The 20,855-nt window shown below is 43.1% G+C and overlaps 1 protein-coding gene across 1 annotated transcript in view; it reads left to right on the top strand.

The window, feature by feature from the left end:
* LOC141804236 (supervillin-like) overlaps positions 1 to 20,855 on the top strand; it is a 49,818-nt gene that overhangs the window by 25,373 nt on the left and 3,590 nt on the right. Inside the window, 21 exon segments of the mRNA XM_074688570.1 lie at positions 49 to 547; positions 4,922 to 5,054; positions 6,345 to 6,401; positions 8,586 to 8,663; positions 9,194 to 9,341; positions 9,537 to 9,629; positions 9,815 to 9,895; positions 10,046 to 10,223; positions 10,303 to 10,475; positions 10,749 to 10,904; positions 11,111 to 11,247; positions 12,593 to 12,740; positions 13,021 to 13,166; positions 14,027 to 14,202; positions 14,674 to 14,821; positions 15,602 to 15,881; positions 16,052 to 16,203; positions 16,360 to 16,465; positions 20,109 to 20,316; positions 20,413 to 20,546; positions 20,644 to 20,799. Coding sequence (XP_074544671.1) covers positions 49 to 547; positions 4,922 to 5,054; positions 6,345 to 6,401; positions 8,586 to 8,663; positions 9,194 to 9,341; positions 9,537 to 9,629; positions 9,815 to 9,895; positions 10,046 to 10,223; positions 10,303 to 10,475; positions 10,749 to 10,904; positions 11,111 to 11,247; positions 12,593 to 12,740; positions 13,021 to 13,166; positions 14,027 to 14,202; positions 14,674 to 14,821; positions 15,602 to 15,881; positions 16,052 to 16,203; positions 16,360 to 16,465; positions 20,109 to 20,316; positions 20,413 to 20,546; positions 20,644 to 20,799 — 3,387 coding nt within the window.

Below are 20,855 nucleotides of genomic sequence, written 5' to 3'. Positions count from 1 at the left end.
TTCCCTCAATCAAACTACTTTATTATGTTCTCGTCACTCTCCTTTCAGACTTTCACGACCACCCTGCTCCACTGAAGCCACTCGTAGCCGTAGTTTCATCCAGAGCAGTTTCTCACGTCTCAAGCAGCCAGCAGCAAACTCACATCCAGCCTCCTCCAACTCTTCCCAAAACCTTCACACACCAGCCTCCTCTGACCCCACCAAAACCCTCATCAGACCTCCAACCTCAGCCCCCATCGACGTACCCCAAACCGTTCAATCAGTCCCCTCAGACCCCGCCCAAACCTCAGGGATTCGTCCAGCCTCTCCCCAAGCCTTTCTCACACACAGCTCCTCCAACTCCACCCAAACCCCAGGTGCCTCCACAAACACTGCCCAAACCACAGTCCTTCCCCCAGTCACTGGTCAAATCCCAGTCCATGCCACTGGACCACATCGAGGACTTCGGCAAGCATAGTGTCCATTCTGGAGATCTGCTGTCCCCCACTGAGTCTGGAGAGCAGCTGTGTGACGGCATGTCCACCAAACAGATGTCCATCAAGGAGAGGTGAGTGGCGACTGGCAGATTTAAGGTGATTCTTTTTTAATTTGTTTATTTTCTTACTTTTTCCTTTCGTTATTTTCATAATCAATGTGAAGAACCTCACCTCCCAGGTGAACTCAACACTCTGAAAAGAAAAAAACTCAGATTTTTCAAAATTCCAAGACTGCAGAAATGTTCAAAGTTTCAACAAACCTAAAGTGGGTACATTTTTCCGATACTTTCAAAACAAGCTTCTTATTCATGGCTTGCAACACAAATTTTGTTTATCCAGTCAGGCCATGCAATCAAATTTGGTAACTGTGATTATGTAATGCTCTGCTTGTGTGTGACTGTGTTTTTTTCCCACCATGCAAAACCAGCACCAGATCAGTGAGAGAGCTGGGAACATTTCCAACCAGGCTGCAGGGGAACAGGATATTTTGGCCAAAAATCACAGTGAAATGATGAAACTTCTGATTCTCATCCAGTGTTTTTTTTAGGCAAGGTGGAGCAAGCTTGTTTATGCAACACCATTCATATAAGAGCAATTTAAAGGGGTTTACAGAGGTGTGCACTGCAAAAAACTGATAACTTACCAAGTGTTTTTTTCTTATTTCAGGTAAAACTGTTTTTTTTTTTTAGATTTAATATGAGACACATTCACTTCACCAGTCCAGAAAAATGTCTTATATCAAGTTAGTTAGAGACAAAAATGAGGTCTAGAGTAAGAAAAATGTGCTTGTCAAGATTAGAATAATGTCTTGATACAAGTATATTTTCCTTACCCAACTGGCAGATTTTTCTTACTCGTTACAAGCAATTTAGACCTCATTTTTGTCCTTAAAAAAGTTGAAATAAGACACTTTTCTGGACTGGTGGAGTGAATGTGGCTTATATTAAGAAGAAGAAGATACTTTATTAATCCCCTTGGAGAAAATTCTGTTTTTACACTGAATCATATAATATAAACTCACACACATGTACACAAACAGTACTTTTTGCACAGAAACATACAACAATTAAAGAGGTCAGAGTGATGGTGCTGCACTCTCGGTGCGTGCACCTGAGCAGTTCGGGGTTTTTGGTGCCTTGCTCAAGGGCTCCTGACAGTGCTCAGGAATGTAAACCAACACCCCAAAAAGACATTTTTTTACTAAAATAAGACAAAAACACTTGGTAAGATAAATCAAGCACAGCAGCATTGTTTCCAGGCTCTCATAGCCCCTCTGTTCAGAACGCTCTGATTTAGTGGGCGTGGCCTTCATATGTAAATGAGCCACCGCTGATACTGCCCAGCTCTTCACCGTCACTGAGAGCGGCACCACGAGCACCAAGTGCACAATGTTTAGATAACAGCGAAGCTCGTCTACCGTAACATTAAAGGTTAACTGCAGCTAAAGTTAGCATCCTGAAGCTAACACAGAGACAGGGGGGGGGACACTGAGGAAAAGCTCTTACATCTGCTCCACAGCACACAGCATTTAAAATACTCAGATTTCCAGGGTCCGAGGTTTGTTGGCGGATGCATGTAATGTGCCTGGACTCAGGACCAGTCTATTCGCTAGCCCTCAGTTGTACTGTCCAAAGTTGGAAAAGCTGGCACATTTCCCTCATAAATTAACTCTAGCCACTTAGTCTTGTCTTCTTCCGAGATGGGAAGCTTGTGCATGGAACTATGTGGCTGTTTACAGCCAAAAACAAAGCAGTGATGGCTCTCAAAGACCCACAAATTTCACTAAAGACTTAATAAAGTGATTTTTGCATAATATGGGACCTTTAATGTGTGTTGAAATGGAAAGTAGAAACTTGAATCTAAACTGAAACATTAAAAAAAAACATAAACATATATTGCAAACAGGCTGATGAAATATTGTGCACAGACTTCATGTCTATCCCTGCACATCCCAGGTTGTGAAGAACTGTTGTCTTTGGCAGTCTGCAACAAAACTGTCAAAATCAAAGTCATGCTGGAAAAATAGGAAAATGCTTGATCTCGAAGAAAAAAACTGATATGCTGTAAGTTTAAGAGAGTAAGCTGAAAGCAAAGATTGTGTACAGATACTGAAGTCAAGGAACACTTCAGGTTTTTTTCTACCAACATCAAACTTTGAGTTCAACGGTGATTCTTTTTCAAAGCCTTGTCTTCTTGGTACAATAACTAAAACACTGTTTGTTTGAAATATATGCCTGAGTGCTTTGAGGAAAATATGCAAATTTCACCACTCAATTGGCACCATTTCATCTGAGGGTGGCTGATAGTTTTCTTAAGCTTCAGCTGACAGCTTCAAAATGGTGTGAAAGTATGGCCATCCAACATCCAGGGAAAATGCAACCATGTTAAGTAGGAAGAGAAGAATCTAATGTCTTCACTGCAACTAATATGTATGTATGCAATTGATGGATTTATTGCGCTGCTTCATTGTTATAGATATCAACAAGGAGCTATAATACTTGCTTTAAAGGTAGGATAAAGGCTAAACTGGAAGGAAATTTGAGGGTAGAGTTTCTCTTGGTATTCTAATGCAGGGTGACGCTGCAGACACAAGTCAACCTTAATCCCATTCACAGACCCAGGATCCAATCAGAGCCCAGTGCTTCACAAGGTGCAAACAAAGATGTCAGCAAAGATCAGTCTCTAAAGATCCTTGCTGGCCAGGTCTAAAGCCAGCGCCTCATAAATTAACAGTGTTTAATGGAATCAGACAGGAGTTACCGTCTGCCTGATTTTACACCATATAGGTTGGTTCCTCCCTTTGTTATATTCAGAGATAAAAGAGCTTTAATTATAGTAACGCAGTGTTTCTCCTCCCTGTCTGCAGAGATCTCATGTGGACTGTTTGAGTCCTCTGAGGTTTGGTAGATCCCTCATAATGCCCTAATTTCTGCCCTGTCCACACTCAGGAAGCAGCGATGACATACTTTCCGTTACCCCTCAACCATCCGTTATCAGCCCCGTGTGGAGATTTTTTTCTCCAACAGTCTTGTGCTGTAGTGCAGAAATCTCTGACCTGGTTTTTCACCCTTGAAGGAGTTTCATACCTCTGCGTCTGCGACAGCCAGGAAGAGGAATTATGTTTTCAGGTCATGAGTCTGTTCCTTTCTCCTGAATGCAAGATTACATACGTGTATGGAGGTCATTTCTTCAGATTCAAGAACAAACTGATCCAACTTTGGTGGTTAAAGGTCAGAGGTCATACTTACTGAGTTCTGTCTCAGTAAGTAGTACTGTCCAGAACTCATACGTTTGTCTACTAAGCTAATACAGTGAAGTCTCGACATCCAACATCCAGGGTCTGTATGCATGACCAGACATTAGCGAGGAAAACGGACCATTTGTACTATGCATGAGCCAGGTCAACAGGCCAAAAGAGCGTTAAATTTATACCCTACCATTACAGCAGGATTACAGCGCCTGTTCGGCTGTTTAAGGGGAGACATCGCGCAATGCGTTTCTAAAATATGCAAAGACAGTGGGCAATCCTTTGGAAAGGTGGCGATGTGTAGCCATTCAGCAAATTTAAATTTAGGGGACACAACATTTTTTCAGTGAACATATGAGATAAGGAAGACAATCAAAGTCTCAAACCGGTGAGGCTTGCTTCCGTTTTACAAGTTTGATTTACTCTTTGTTTTTATACTTTCCTTCCAAGATGTGTTTGGTGAAATGTTCATAAACTGCTGTAAGAGTTATTCACCACCACACGCATATACTCTGTTCAAGATTGCCAAGCTTTCTCTTTCTCTTTGTTTACCTGATTGACTCACTGATAACAGCTGTTTGTCCATGTTCATTTAAGCTTATGTCCATTTCGTCCTCAGAAAAATGTTTTTCTCGATCTTCTCTCAGTAACACTGTAACCGCTCGCTAGCTGTATTGCTGTTTATGAGTGGTAGGCATGTGCAGTTTCAAGATTTTTTGATAGGGTTTTACAGGAGGTTCCTCTAAATTATGACGTTATCTGAACCTGCGTCTCTTTCAAGGTGTCGTTAATTAACTGGCTGATTATTTGCAGTCGTACATGCAGCTAACACTGCAGCGAAAGGAGACGTTCCATTACTGTATGTTAGAACTAATGGTCCTGTTTATTTAATGAATGAATGCGCATACAGGCCCAGAACATTTAAGGTAATTTACTCTATGAAATTGTACATTTTTGCAAAACTGGTTGTCCTTGTGAGTATTTAAAACTGCAACTTGCCAAGTTTAAAGAACCATACAACTACTAGTATGAAAATCTGCTCAATGGCTTAAGCCTTAGTTGTAGATTTTTTTTTTTACCAAAGAGGGCATGTTAAAATAATTGAACTATGTATCCCTTACATTCATGCAGCCTTGATTTCATGAGGCTGAGCGATCGTACTGTTGTCTTATCAAAGTTTTGTCTTTGTTTCATGCAGAGTGGCTCTTCTGAAGAAGAGCGGTGAAGAAGACTGGAAGAACAGGATCAACAAGAAACAGGAGGTGGTTAAGGCGGCATCAGAGGAGCAGCAGACTCAGGTGAAGGAGAATGAGCAGACCACTCAGAAGAAGGTGAGTCTGAGCTGCATGACAAGTTAAGGAACAACACCACAGTTATTGTTTGCATTTCCATTACAAATTTTAAAAGATGCATGATAAAACATTTGTGACAGAAAACACTTCTTATACTGCAAAGAGATTACAGGGAACACTTTGTCCACAGGGGGCGCTGGAAATGTTGCAAGCTCAAGGTTCTGAAAGGTAGCTTTGGATGCAACACTCAGCTTTATTCACTGAAGTAATACGCAAGATGTATTGTTAGGCTTTGATAGATCTGATGTATGAATTAATTTCATAATCCAATCAGCGAGGTCGCCCCCTGCTGGCCATTAAAAAGACAGCATTAGGCATTGGAGGTGTTGTTGCTTTTTGGACTTACTCTTTCTTTTCTTTTTAGGTATCACTGTAAAGAAAATGTGCTTTTACAAATTTCTTTTTATGGTTGTTTTGAATAAATAATTTAAAAAATCACCAGCAAGTCAAACTCAGATTAAAAGTGGAGATTAAAAACTATTTATGTTCAAGTTCCCCTGTCTTGTTTGTCCTCCTCTTTAGGTATTTTTTCATCTCATTAAAGTTAGAAATATTAGTTTTCAAATACATTTAGTGCTTCTGAGAAATTTTTACCAGTTTTATTTGGTGTGGCGTTTTTTGGGTTGCAAAACAGCTGATTATAAAACTGGGTTTGATTTCCCTCTTTTCAATTTGAACAATCAACTAATAATGTTTGAATAGAGCTACAAAATTAACCATCCTAAACACCACCGCCTCCTGGTTACCATGCCAGCTCCTGTCTCTACTCTTTTAGCTAAGTGCCTCCTTTCATTTCCTCTTTTAGTCCATCTGTTGTTTGAGCCCAGTGGTCCAGATCAGAACAGCATCCAGCCCCCAGTAGGCTGTAAACCAGGAAGCATATGGGACCGTCTGCTTAGAGAATTAGCAGTCTGGGGGTTTGGCAGTAGATTCCTTCATTTTTGGACAAGCTTCAGTCTAAGTTTCATTAAGACGTAAAAAGGTGATTTCATGTAGAGGAACGGTTACAGAATCTGTGAATTAAGGAATTTTATCAGTTCAAACAGCTGCAGTTCAACTTTTAAGCTCTAAGAACCTCTCATTTAAAGATTTCCTCTGAACCTGCTGCTCATCTACTTCACATTAGTATTCTGTTGGGTGACACAGCCTGCTAAAACCCTGGACGGTAACCCTTCAGGCACTCTCCCCACCAGACCCATCAGAGCAACAATAGTCTGCCCCCTTTCCCCTCCCTCTGACTGAGTACTTCCCCTGTATTTAACCCCTCAGGAGGAAGGGGTGGCCGTTCAGGACCACTCTGCTGTGTCTGTGTCTGAGCAGCTATGGGTAAGATCTGTTGACAGCCGCACACTGACTCTCGACCAATCACAGCTCGTGTGTGGGGCCCGTGTTGTTCAATCACAGCTTTGTGTGGACTTGTGTGACTGCTGCTGCTGCTGAGTTTGTTGATCTGTGTGATTGCTCTGCACTTGATGAGATGAGATACTTACAAAGTTGCTGATGCAGTTGTCTTTGTAAGCTTTCCCGATGATCTGTGTGGAAACATAAATGTCAGGATTTATATAAACTACTTTAAGAAATGTTAACCCTATATTAAATTAGCTTTTTGGAAAACTTTTTAAATCACCACTTTTGTAAAACAACAAAGATTGTTCTCCTCCAGGTATCTGGTTGATTGACTAATTACATATTTTGTACTGGCAGTTCTTATTTTCAGTTCAAAACAAATGAACTTCAGTGTTTTCAGTGCTCAGCATCCTCAGCACAGAAACACCCACAGCTTCAGCTTATTTTTTTTTTCCACTGCACTCACGACACACTTAATTTAAAGTAGTTTCAACATCTCAAATAATGCTGCACTTAACTGTTACTTAAGCAGTCCCCCTTGTACCCCCTTCATGTCCAAAATATGTGAGGGTCAGACTGATTGGAGAAAGGCATTTACTTTGCCATTGTAAGAAAGAGAGATCTTTCATCTTCAGCCTGACCCAGGGATATTTTAACAGTGTTAATCCACAATGCACATCAGAGCGTTTCTTCTTCTTCTTGATTATTCTCACAGATTGGCTTCAACCTCTTTAGTTTGTGACCTGACCACCCGTTCTCGTCAGTGTGATGACATGTTGTCATGGAGATTGTTTTGATTATTTACCAAAGATGTTTAATTTACTATGAAAGGCCATTGCTCTGAGCAGCATTTACTAGACTATCAGTTGGCTGATCAATCAGTGCCGATTTCCTTAATTTTGGGAGATCAGTGATGGGTGGTGGGTGATCGACCCATCCTTACATATGAAACTGATCTTATATACCTCCAGGAAGGTCTGACAGCCAGCCATTGTTGCTTTTTGCTCTGAGACTTAAAACACAGGACACTTTATTGTTTAAGTTAAAACATAAAGATTTTATTGTTTCACAGGTATTGTTCAATGATTTTCAATAAAACAAGATTAGAGCATTGAAGGTGTATGCTGTCAGTTATAAAAAAATAAAAAGTAAAAATTGGTATCGGCCCAAATCGATATCCGCAGGTCAGGCTTTTTAAAGATTGGTGATCCATGCAACCCTAGCATTTACCAGTAATCACATTGCTGAAACCAGGACAGGACAGCATGAAACGTCCCCTACAGAGTATTCTCAGTTCTTGCTCTGTACAGTTTCCAATCCTCTTGATAAAGGCATTAAAAGTCCCAAAATAATAATAAAAGAAAAACAAACAAGAAGAAAAAATGCATTGATGGTAGTTCATGGTTGGAATGGGTATTGTCACAAAAAAAGTCCCATGCCAAAAAGGCCAGGAATCCATAATAATGCATCATATATGTAGGAATGTTGCATCAAGGACATTAGACTATACCTCTCAAAGCTGTCCCTGTGTAATTTAATCACATTGCTTGTGTTAAGCTCCACTAAACTAACAAGTATCAGAGACAAAGTGGCTGCAGTTTGCGTCTTTTCTACTAACACCAAATGTTACATTGACTTCAAATACTCTGAAGCAGGGGTCACCAACCTTTTTGAGGCTGAGGGCAACCTCAAGGGAAATGAGTGGTACGAAGGGCTACTTGACTGGAACATACTTCCTGGAAAAAATTGCATGGACTTGCATCACTTTTTAATAACAATAACAGTAGTAGTAGTAATACTTTGTGAAGAGACTGCTTGCTGACGTCTTAAGTTGTCCTTGCGGGCACCACCTTGGTGACCCCTGCCCTGAAGTGTATTCAAGGCGTTTTGTATAATTGTGAATAATTTAATTTAACTTTTGATCAGGATTTTGGGGTTTTTATCAATAAATATTTTTAGATGTATTAGGAACAGTATATGTTCTGCTCCTGCACGTCCAGCAGTGTCAAATAGCTGAACAGCCATGTTGGGTTTTCAGTTTCCTACCTTCTCTCCTTTGCATCCTCCCTCATCCTCCCTCAGCTGCATGCTTGTCCTTTTCCATCCCTCTCCTTCTACCCTCTTTTCTGTCTCTCACTTTTCCACTGAACTCTTCATCCTCAGGAGCCTGTCTTCTCCTCCACCTATTCTCCTCCTATCCCCCTCGGCCAAAAGTGTCAATATATTGAGCATCATAGCCAGGTAAGGACATGCACCTTGCACGCTTGAGTGCGCTGCAGACACTAGAGTTTCATCTCTTCTGCTTTGTTTGCAGTAACTGATGTGAAGGGTGCTTTGGGTGCTGTTGGTTTTCATTTGGTTCGTCCTGCATGAGGACAGCTCTCTCTCTATAGAGCCACTGGTCTTATTCGCGAATTAAAAAGATTACAAAGGCTGGAGAGGACATGTAGAGCTTTCTAAGAGCTTGAGTGCATCAAGTCTTTCTCTGCTTGCTTCATAGTTGCTCCTATGGGAAGTTGGCATCATGTTATATGACAGTGAAAGTTTGTTATGATGCAGTTCTGTTATCCTTTGTTTCAGAAATGCTTTAATCTTTTTTTGCAACTCTGAAAAGATGATAATTCCAACATAGCTGGAATAATGCTCACATCACAGCTGTCAGTCAGCCTGGTTGTGCAAGTTTTACTGCTTGGCATGTCAGCCTCTGCTCTCTAACCCACTAATCTCTCATTATTTAACAATTTCTATGATTTCCTCTTTTCTTTGTGCAGAAAATGGGGGAGGACAACGAGGCCCAGATGAGCATCGAGGAAAGGAAACAGATGATTTCTGTACGTGAGGAGGCCTGGAAGACAAAAGGCCAGGGAGCAGCCAACGACTCCACACAGTACACCGTGGCAGCACGCATGGTCAAGAAAGGTTCGGAGCTGCTGAGTGTTTTCTCACGTCACATTTAATGATCTTATGCTAGAATTTCGCATTTTAGGTTACCGTTAAATGAAAGCGTTAATAATAAAAGAGATAATAAGGTATCAGACACAGGTTATGTCTCTTTCTCTTCTTTATCTTTGCAACTTCCCTCTGTGAAATGTGTGTGTGCTTGTGTGTCTGCAGGCCTGGCAGCCTCTTCAGTTATCAGTCCCATACTGTCCCCGGTCTCCACCAAACTCAAGAGCAACTTGCCTGCTGTCAGCAAACCTCAAGAGGGTGAGAGCGATGAACAGGGCGTCTGTTATCACTGACTCCTTGGCTAAAGAAATACTTGACAGAGTGGTCTGAATAAAAAACACAGCAGCTGAAATATCACCAAAAAACAGACCAAACATTTGAGATTTTTTTTTTTGATCTGATGGAACGTGTTGACATTTCTACTTTTTTTGTCAAATCCTTAGAAATTGAAGCCAAACCAAACATGGAGTCTGATAAGAAACTGGACAAGTTGGAGAGCTTCTTGGGTCGTCTGAATAGCAAAGGTATGATTGTTTAATGATTTTACCTGAATGAGACCTCTTATTTGAGGCTTGTTATTTATCAGTTCTGAAAAATCCTCCAATTTTCATGTCATTTCTGTCACCGTCTCAAAGCATTTTATTGCTTCTCTTGTCTTCACCTTTGTTCATCAGTTGCCGGTCTTCAGGAAACCACCTTAACAGTGACCGAAAAGGCCGTGAAAGAAGTGATGAAGCTTGATGACGAGATCTTCTCCAAGTTTTACCGTCATGTTGCTGAATTTCCTCGCATGCCCACCAGGATCGAGATCAGCGAGGACTTTGACTCCATCTTTGGTGCCCAGAGTCCCAAGTAAGAAAACAATCAAGCTTTAGTTGATTCCCGCACAAATCTCAAGCACGCTCATACTCATCCGTCTTTATCGACCCAGGTTGACTTCAGCCATGGTGCAGCACAAGCGTATGGTGCGTCCGTCCAGGAACGTCCAGTCATCCAGGAACCCTCTGAAGATGTTGGCAGCCAGAGAGGACATCCGACATGAGTACACCGAGCAGAGACTGAACGTGGCGCAGCTGGAAAGCAAGAGGATGAAGGCTGAGAAGAGTGAGTGCGAAGATGACAGCTTGAGTTCATGTTTGTGTTTGTTGTTCCCATAGGAAGACTTAGAAATATTATCATTATTTACGGCTTACAAAACTGCATAAATTTCCATTAACTTACACGTCATGTAAACAGGGATAATTAGACTGAGGCCTCTTTTGACCCATTTTTGCTGCAGTGTTTACATCAGGGACTCAGTTTTGTTAAATTTTAATGAGGCAGTTATTTCTCTTCTGCCTGTTAGACTTTAATTTGATCAACTTTCCCTTATTTCAGTGAATAAAACCTCTGAGTACTCAGACGCTGCTCTGGCAGGTCTAGCCAGTAAAGAAAACTTCAGCAGCGTGAGTCTGCGCAGCGTCAACACCTCAGAGCAGATGTCCAACAACAGCGCTGTGCCGTACAAGAACCTCATGCTGATGCAGATCAAAGGTAAAAATCTGTTACAGCTCTCCTAAAACAGAGTAAACTGTGAGCTTTAGAAGCTTCTTCACAACAAAATGAGTTACTTTAAGATTTTATTTCATATTGGTAATTTAATACCGTTTGTACAGGAAAAATGAGTTAGTTTTGAAACTTATTTTTGTGGTTTATTTATTATTCCGAAGAAAGCCAATGAATAAGCTTTTTTTATCCAGGTCGTCGTCACGTTCAGACCAGATTAGTCGAGCCAAGAGCGTCCTCACTGAACAGTGGAGACAGTTTCCTGCTGGTCACTCCTGAGCACTGCATCGTCTGGATGGGAGAGTTCTCAAACGTCATCGAGAAGGCCAAGGTAAGATCAGAGACACTGATTTGAATATAAGAGCTGTGGTTTTAACATCCAACATCAGTGGTACTGTGATCTGTTATGACTCTGTCTCATTTTAACACAGTCATGTCAAAGTCATCACTGGATTTATTTAATTGTTAGCAAAAAAGTAAAAACAAAATACACACTGTGCACTGATGTTACCCCTACTGCCATTTTTAGAGCCAAAAAAATGAAAAAATGATAATAATAATGACAATAATAATGATAATAATGATAATAATAAATGTTATTTATAAAGCGCTTTTCAAGAACTCAAAGACACTTAACAGTTGTTAAAGGTCCCATATTCTGCTCCTTTTCTGCAGTTTAATATGGATCATTGATGTCTTCATGAAATGGTAGTAACATATTTTGGTCCAAAATGCAAATAAATCAAGCACAGCAGCATTGTTTCCAGGCTCTCATAGCCCCTCTGTTCAGAACGCTCTGATTTAGTGGGCGTGGCCTTCATATGTAAATGAGCCACCGCTGATACCGCCCCGCTCTTCTGCATCACTGAGAGCCGCGCCACGAGCTCAGAGTGCACAATGTTTAGAAAACAGCTAAGCTAGTTTACCGTAACATTACATGCTAAAACAACAGGCTAACCGCAGCTAAAGTTAGCATCCTGAAGCTAACACAGAGACAGGGGGGACACTGAGGAAAAGCTCTTACATCTGCATCACAGCACACAGCATTTAAGATACTCACATTTCCAGGGTCCGAGGTTTGTTGGTGGATGGTTGGTAATGTGCCTGGATTCAGGACCAGTCTATCCGCTAGACCACTGTTGTACTGTCCAAAGCTGGAAAAGCAGTCGGCCAGGAAGTGACGAGCACACACATGCACAGTTTTGCTGAGTGTAGCTGGCACATTTCCTTGATAAATGAACTCTAGACACTTAGACTTGTCTTATTCCCAGATGGGAAGCTTGAGATGGAACTATGTCGCTGTTTACAGCCAAAACAAAGCAGTAATGGCTGGGGAGGGGGTTTGGGGCTCCTCCGGTGGACCAATCAGGTCAGACCTGCTCCTGATTGGTCAAAAAAGTCAAAAATCGCTGACGTCTGCAAATCCCCAAAATCTAAACAGCTCATTTTAGGTCAGGATTTAACATTCACAAGCACTACTAAGTACAGGTTTTGTCATTAAATATCACATTTTGTGGGCTGGGAGGAAAGCCAAAGACCCACAAATTTCACTAAAGACTTAATAAAGTGATTTTGCATAATATGGGACCTTTGAAATCAATATCAGCAAGGAACAGAAGTCAAACAGGGCAAAACAACAGTACAGTCCCTCAAAAAACATTGTTTCTTGCCTGCAGGCCATAGATTTAGGCACCTTCATTCAGACGAAGAAGGACATGGGCTGCAAGGCGTCGCAGCTGATCACCATCGAGGAGGGCGTCAATCCACAGGGTCCAGAAACTCAGCAGTTTTGGACAATCCTGGGAGGACAAACCGCTCACCAACGTAAGACATGGGCGTCTCATTCGTGAATAAACTGGAAGGTTAAGGTTGATCTAGTTTGTAAAGATATCTGGAGGAAGAAAAATTACACAGAAGTACCAAAGTGATGGTAGTGACATCTGAAGCTGTCTTATTATTAGGAAAAGAGAGAACAACATAGAAAAAACAAAAATGATGTGAATTAGAAGGCGTAGTTATAGCATCTTATGTGATACAGAATGATCAGTCCTGATTGCTCTTTTTAGTCCTGATTTGACAGTATATTTGTCTTATGGTGCTCCAGCGGCAGGCCCACCAGAGGAGGACGAGCATTTTGAGAATGGGATCGTGGAAACCAACTGTATCTTCAGGCTGGTGGACGACAAACTGGTTCCTGATGATGACGTGTGGGGAAAGGTCCCTCGCAGCTCTCTGCTGTCGTCCAAAGAGGTCAGTGGATCTCTGTGTGTCTGTATTGCTCTTTGTGATGATAGAAAACAAATGAAACTGATGGATAGGAGCTACGACACTGTTTACCAAAGTTGCATAGACTGACTTTAAGAAAAACCTCACCACACATATATTTTTTAAAAAGTAGACCTATCTTTAAGCTTATAAATTTTGAACATGATGTATGGAATACTTTTTCACTCAGAGAATAATATTTTTTTGTTATTGTTGGACATACTTCAGCTGCTACTGTTCATTTTAATGTCATTAGTCTGCTGATGAACACCAGCTCTTGTAACACTCGTCTGGTGTTAATATGCCTACAGAGTGTCTTGCGAGACACTAAGCTCTGCATATTGATATTTGCAGTATTTCAGTTTACGAGACGCTCTGTGCTGCAAGCTGGTTTTAATTTGTTGCTTAGCAACAGCAGGTGCCATGGCAAAAAACCTCCTACATCCATCTGTGCAGAGCGGCTGCTGCTGACAAAATTAAATGGGTTCAGGACACCGGGGCTCAGAAAGGATCTGCAGATTCTTTGCTCATATAAATGTTGAACCATTTCACTTTGAAGTGTGTATTCTTCTTTGTTGGTTTGTCTTCTTCTGTAGCAGAATGTTTGTTTAGATTATGAGATGTATTTTACATTCTGTTAATCTGGCATTACTTTGATTAACATACAATAAACATATAACGTAAAAGAGGCTTGTTCAGGAAACTGGATCACACACGTCCAGGACAAATTGTTCTCATCCTGCTTTGAGAGGCATTGATCTAAAAATAACAGCTCTGTTTGAGTCAACACAGACAGAAAAACAAACTGTTTTACGTGCTTCCTCTTCGTCTTGTTCTCGCTGCAGGTGTTGGTGTTTGACTTTGGCAGCGAGGTGTATGTGTGGCATGGTAAAGAGGTGACTCTGGCTCAGAGGAAAGTCGCCTTCCAGCTCGCCAAACATCTCTGGAATGGGTTGTTTGACTACACCTGCTGCGACGTCAACCCGCTGGACCCTGGAGGCTGCAACACGCTCATACCCAGGTGGAGAAAAGAAACGCCCACACACACAATTGATTTTTTTTTTGCAGTTGGAGTTATGTCTTAATCACTGGAGTCTAGTTTCTTAAAGATGACTTTAACCTCACTAGAGCAGGACAGGGATTTAACTGGATTGATGTTTGTTGATGACGTGAAGCTTCAAAGTCTAGTGATCCTCGTCTTATTGACACTCACAGCTGAGAAGGCTTTAAGTTTTGACTCACTCACAGCGCTCTCAGCTGCAGAGTTTGACTTTCAGTAGCATGACTTCAGATTTGATCTCTGTCAGGTCAGCTTAGTCAGACTCATTTTGCACCATCAGTGAACACAGGCCCTAGCTCTAGTTATTTTTAGTTCATGTACACATTCAGATACACACGACTCAAACTGTCTGAAACTGAAATCTCTTTGTTATTCTCTAATCTTTACAACTCCTCTTTGTTTCTTTGCTTGTGTGCATCCAATTGTTGACAGGAAAGGCCAGGGCCGTCCTGATTGGGCGATTTTTGGCAGGTTGACAGAGCACAATGAAACCGTCCTGTTCAAAGAGAAGTTCATGGACTGGACTGAAGTAAAGCTGCCATCACCAAAGGAAGTCTGCGAGGTCGTACCTGAGCTGAAGGTGCAGATTTATCAAGAGTTTTCAGCAAATTCCACAACAGGAATTTTGGGCCTTGTCCACATGAAATAAACGAGTATCAGTCCCTCGTTCATTTTTAAAGATACTTCCGTCCCCACACAGAGGGTAAATCTGCTGGTGATTGCAGCTCAAAGCATGCCAAACCCATAATGGGCAGTGTTTTCCAGACGTAAAACCTGTGCCAGCCAATCAGAATGAGCCCCCGTCCTTCAGCTGTGACATTTAAGAAGCGGAAACTCTGTTTACTGGCGTCCACATGAAACCATGAAACCAGAGTTTTCCAAAATCTTCACTTTAGCCGGAGTTTTCAGAAAACATTGTTTTTAGTGACGTAAAACTGCAATTTTGTGTGGACGACAGGCGTAAACATTTAAAAATATATCAGGTTTCCTAAATACCTGGCTATGTGTGGACATGGCCTTGGTTGCAAATATTTTACATGTTCATTATCTATGATCTCTCAATCAGAGGCATTCTGAGCAGCTCCATCTGGACAAAATCACACTTAACACACCCCACACCACAGGAAAATCACACACAATGTCATTTGCAAACATCCGACAATTGGCCTTTGCTGGCTTTGATCATAAGGAGGAGATCGGGACAAGAATCAGCCTGATTATCCTGTAGTGTGTACCCGCCTTAAGATCTATTTCCAAGAAACTTTGCTACAAAAAAATAGTCAACTTAACACAAATGACCTTCTAGTTTAGACACACCTCACTGTACCTTTACAATCTCTCACTTTCTGTGTCTCCGCAGGAGGCTCCTGGGAGAGACTGCCGTCCTTACGATGCCACCCTCATGCTGCCTGTCCTACAGTCGTCCATTTCCACCATCTTAGATGGCGTAAACGTTGGTCGTGGCTACGGCCCCGTGGAGACTGAAGACCATATGAGGCTCCAGGAGATCAGCACCGTCTCTGTGGATGTCTGGCACATCCTGGAGTTCGACTACAGCCGTCTGCCACGTCAGAGCATCGGGCAGTTCCACGAGGGGGACGCTTACGTGGTGAAGTGGAAGTACATGGTCAGCACTTCAGGTTAGTTACTTTGGGCATTATTATGTTTCCACGACCCGAAAAAGAGCAAAGAGAGGTTGGCTGGTTCTTTGAAGTTTCACTTTACACAGGAGAATCCACTTTATGTTTTTTTTAGCAGTTTTAACAGCTAAGTGTCGTCTCTTCATGTCGTGTGTGTTTGTGTGTTCCAGTTGGTCGCAGGCACAACCCTGAGGCGAGGAGCACCGGGCCGGGGAAAGAGAAATGCTGCTACTTTTTCTGGCAGGGACGACACTCTACCGTCAGCGAGAAAGGAACGTCAGCGCTGATGACGGTGGAGCTGGACGAGGAAAGAGGAGCTCAAGTAAGAAAGACATTCATCTCTACAGACAGACAGTGATTTATGAGCCTAAATGAGTGTTCAGTTAATTGATTCATGGATTGCTGGTGTGAAAATAACAAGAAAGGTGTCTTAACTTAACATCTCACGCTGGTTCCTCTCTGTGTCCGTGTGTCACAGGTTCAGGTGCAGCAGGGAAAGGAGCCCCCCTGTTTCCTGCAGTGCTTCAATGGAGGGATGATCTTGCACGCTGGCAAGAGAGAGGAAGAGGAGGAGAACACTCAGAGTAAATATTACAACATTTCTGATTATTAACTCAGATATTCATCAGTTTGGTACTTGATTTCAAAGCTGGATCTTTGACAGTTGTGCAACAAAGTACAGTTTGTTCTCTTTCTGTAAGATGTGGGTTTTTTATTAGTGCCAAGGAGGCTGGTTGAGGAGGAGTAGAAGAAATGTGACAGCCACAGCAAAATCTACCAACACAACCTGCCTTGAGCATTTTTTTAATTGCATTTTTATTTGGTAAAGAGAGATTAATACAAAAGTATTACACTATTATTTCATAAATCAAGGTCATTCCAGTTTTATTTTGAGTCCAGAACAAAAAAAGCTGTAACATCAATTACTCTGAGAGAGTTCGTTAAGGTAGAGTCACAATCCACACAGTCCATTGATAGAATGCTATTGAATGTCCACTCTTCTGGGATATATTGAATTTCAACCAAAAGCTGAGAATAAACAAAAACAAAAAAAGAAAAATAAACAACAATAGTGGATGCTTTTTAACCTTTTAAAAATAGAAATTTTAGTTTACCCTGGATGAACTCTATCAGATAAAGCTTGAAATCTCAAATAACGAGAACTCTATTACTTCTTTAGTAAAGATAAAAAAAATATTTGCATAGAACTATTGACAAAGAGAAAAAGGAATTTACAAGAATCAAGTAAAGATTTAATGCTTAAATAACAAAACAAGATAACCAGAGGGATCAAATGAAGTCTGCTCTCTTAGTGGAAATAATTACATTCCAGTTATTCCAAATTTTGGAAAAATTTGTTTCATTTGGTTGGTCAAATTTTCCTTTTTTTAAATATGTCAAAAGTTATTCAATCATCCAGCGAGGGCTACATTAGTCTTAACCATCTCCCTCTAATGGTTTTCTTGCTCGCCGCCAAGAGTAAATGCATCAGTTTAATCTCACTTCTATGCTCTAAAAAAGAGACAAAACTTAGATAAAAAAAACTTCAAAGCCCTGAGGAACTTGAGTGTTAAAAAAAGAGCTTAGGGAAACCTGGATACCCCTCCAGAAAGCCTTTAACTTAGGACATTCCCAAAAAATGTGATAGTGTTTAGAGGGACACATTTTCTCCAGCATGGCAAATTTGTGCCTCTGTAGTGCTCCTGATGTGGTGATTTAGCTCACAGAGCTGGTTTTTGTCCTCTGGAAGGATCATATTTTGGCCCATGTCTGCGCAGACATCTTAATCCCCACCTTGAGCATTTTTAGAAATAAATTTTATAAAGACTGATTTTTTAAGATTGAAATTACTCTTTCAAAACAATCAGCTGACACATTTTATCTTTGATCTTTTGCATAAAAATATTCCAGATGTTATTTTTTTGATATACAAAGCCGTTTTTGTCTATCATACTGGCCTCCACTTATTTCCATCCATCCATCCATCTTCTTCCGCTTATCCGGGGTCGGGTCGCGGGGGCAGCAGCCTAAGCAGGGAAGCCCAGACTTCCCTCTCCCTAGCCACTTCGGCCAGCTCTTCCGGGGGGATCCCAAGACGTTCCCAGGCCAGCCGAGAGATGTAGTCTCTCCAGCGTGTCCTGGGTCTGCCCCGGGGTCTCCTCCCGGTGGGACGTGCCCTGAACACCTCACCAGGGAGGCGTCCGGGAGGCATCCTCATCAGATGCCCGAGCCACCTCATCTGGCTCCTCTCAACGCGGAGGAGTAGCGGCTCTACTCCGAGCTCCTCCCGGATAGCCGAGCTTCTCACCCTATCTCTAAGGGAGAGCCCGGCCACCCTACGGAGGAAGCTCATTTCGGCCGCTTGTACCCGCGATCTTGTTCTTTCGGTCACTACCCAAAGCTCATGACCATAGGTGAGGGTGGGAACGAAGATCGACCGGTAAACAGAGAGCTTCGCCTTCCGGCTCAGCTCCCTCTTCGCCACAACAGACCTGTGCAGAGTCCGCATTACTGCGGACGCCGCACCGATCCGCCTGCCGATCTCTCGCTCCATCCTTCCCTCACTCGTGAACAAGACCCCGAGATACTTAAACTCCTCCACTTGGGGCAGGATCTCATCCCCGACCCGGAGAGGGCAGTCCACCCTTTTCCGGCTGAGGACCATGGACTCAGATTTGGAGGTGCTGATTCTCATCCCAGCCGCTTCACACTGGGCTGCGAACCGCTCCAGAGAGAGTTGAAGGTCACAGCTTGATGAAGCCAACAGGACCACATCATCTGCAAAAAGCAGTGATCCAATCCTGAGGTCACCGAACTGGACCCCCTCGACACCCTGGCTGCGCCTAGAAATTCTGTCCATAAAAGTTATGAACAGAATCGGTGACAAAGGGCAGCCCTGGCGGAGTCCAACCCTCACTGGAAACGAGTCCGACTTACTGCCAGCAATGCGGACCAAGCTCTGGCACCGGTCGTACAGGGAACGGACGGCTCGTAACAAGCAGCCCGACACCCCATACTCCCGGAGAACCCCCCACAGGACTCCCCGAGGGACACGGTCGAATGCCTTCTCCAAGTCCACAAAACACATGTGGACAGGTTGGGCAAACTCCCATGCACCCTCAAGAACCCTGCTGAGGGTATAGAGCTGGTCCACAGTTCCACGGCCAGGACGAAAACCACATTGCTCCTCCTGAATCCGAGGTTCGACGATCTTACGGACCCTCCTCTCCAGTACCCCCGAATAGACCTTACCAGGGAGGCTGAGGAGTGTGATCCCCCTGTAGTTGGAACACACCCTCCGGTCCCCCTTCTTAAAAAGGGGGACCACCACCCCAGTCTGCCAATCCAGAGGCACTACCCCCGATGTCCACGCGATGTTGCAAAGTCGTGTCAGCCACGACAGACCCACAACATCCAGGGCCTTAAGGAACTCTGGGCGGATCTCATCCACCCCCGGGGCCCTGCCACCGAGGAGCTTTTTAACCACCTCGGCGACTTCGACCCCAGAGATGGACGAGCCCACCCCATCATTCCCAGACCCTGCTTCCTCCAAGGAAGACGTGCCGGTGGGATTGAGGAGGTCTTCGAAGTATTCCTTCCACCGATCCACAACATCCCGAGTCGAGGTCAGCAGCGCACCGTCTCCACTGAGCACAGTGTTTACAGTGCACTGCTTCCCCCTCCTGAGATGCCGGATGGTGGTCCAGAACCTCTTCGAAGCTGTCCGGAAGTCGTTCTCCATGGCCTCACCGAACTCCTCCCATGTCCGGGTTTTTGCCTCAGTGACCGCCGAAGCTGCATTCCGCTTGGCCTGTCGATACCTGTCTGCTGCCTCAGGAGTCCCACACGCCAAAAAGGCGCGATAGGACTCCTTCTTCAGCTGGACGGCATCCCTCACCACTGGTGTCCACCAGCGGGTTCGGGTGTTGCCGCCCCGACAGGCACCAACCACCTTACGGCCACAGCTCCGATCAGCCGCCTCAACAATGGATGCACGGAACAAAGTCCATTCAGACTCAATGTCCCCTACATCCACTTATTTCAGATTTTAATATTACTTCTACAAAAAAAGTCTTCAAAAATCAAATCAAATCATGCTAAAACCTGTTTTTAAAGTTGAACCTTTACTGTTTACTGCATAAACAATTTGACTTCACTAAAATTATATGTCATGTTTGTTTTCTTCTTAGCTTTTCTAACAATCTTTATCTCTGCATCTGTCTCCAGGTGAGTGGCGTCTGTACATTGTCCGAGGTGAGGTTCCAGTTGAGGGCCATCTGCTGGAGGTTGCCTGTCACTGCAGCAGCCTTCGCTCCAGAGCCTCCATGATCCTGCTCAACATCAACAAGGCGATGATCTACCTGTGGCACGGCTGCAAGACACAGCTGCACACCCGCAGCGTGGGAAACACGGCCGCACTCAAGATCAAAGAACAGTGAGTGTTGCAAGATACGTTCACTTAAATTATAGCCAATAAAAAATAAACTTAAGCTTCATTTAATGTTTTTCTTCTCTTTTTGTCTCCCCTCAGGTGTCCTCTGGAGGCAGGTCTCCACAGCAGCAGTAAAGTGACCATCAATGAGTGTGACGAAGGGATGGAGCCACCCGGCTTCTGGGAAGCTTTGGGGAGAAAAGACCGGAAGGCCTACGACTGCATGCTGCAAGGTAAAATCTGTGCTGACTAAAAGTTATTTTATATGAATACCAAAAAACTTTTAACTGATTTTCCTTTACTGTACTAATTTCTAATTTTCTTTCCCAGATCCAGGTAAATTCAACTTCACCCCGCGGCTTTTCCAGCTGAGCAGCACATCCGGAGACTTTGTTGCCAACGAGTTCTTCCATCCATCCAGAGCTCCCGACGTGGTCAGCTCACTGCCGTTCCTGCAGGAAGACCTTTACAATGCACCACAACCTGGTGAGGCCAACTCACACTACAACACAACTTTCTGAGGAGAGTATTACTTTAATATG

This window comes from Halichoeres trimaculatus, unplaced genomic scaffold (genome assembly GCF_033239565.1).
Source record: "Halichoeres trimaculatus isolate MK-OKI-2021-1 unplaced genomic scaffold, fHalTri1.1 fHalTri1_scaffold_15, whole genome shotgun sequence".
NCBI lineage: Eukaryota > Metazoa > Chordata > Actinopteri > Labriformes > Labridae > Halichoeres > Halichoeres trimaculatus.
Note: the sequence above shows the minus strand (reverse complement) of the source record. Positions and strands in the feature narration are given on the sequence as shown.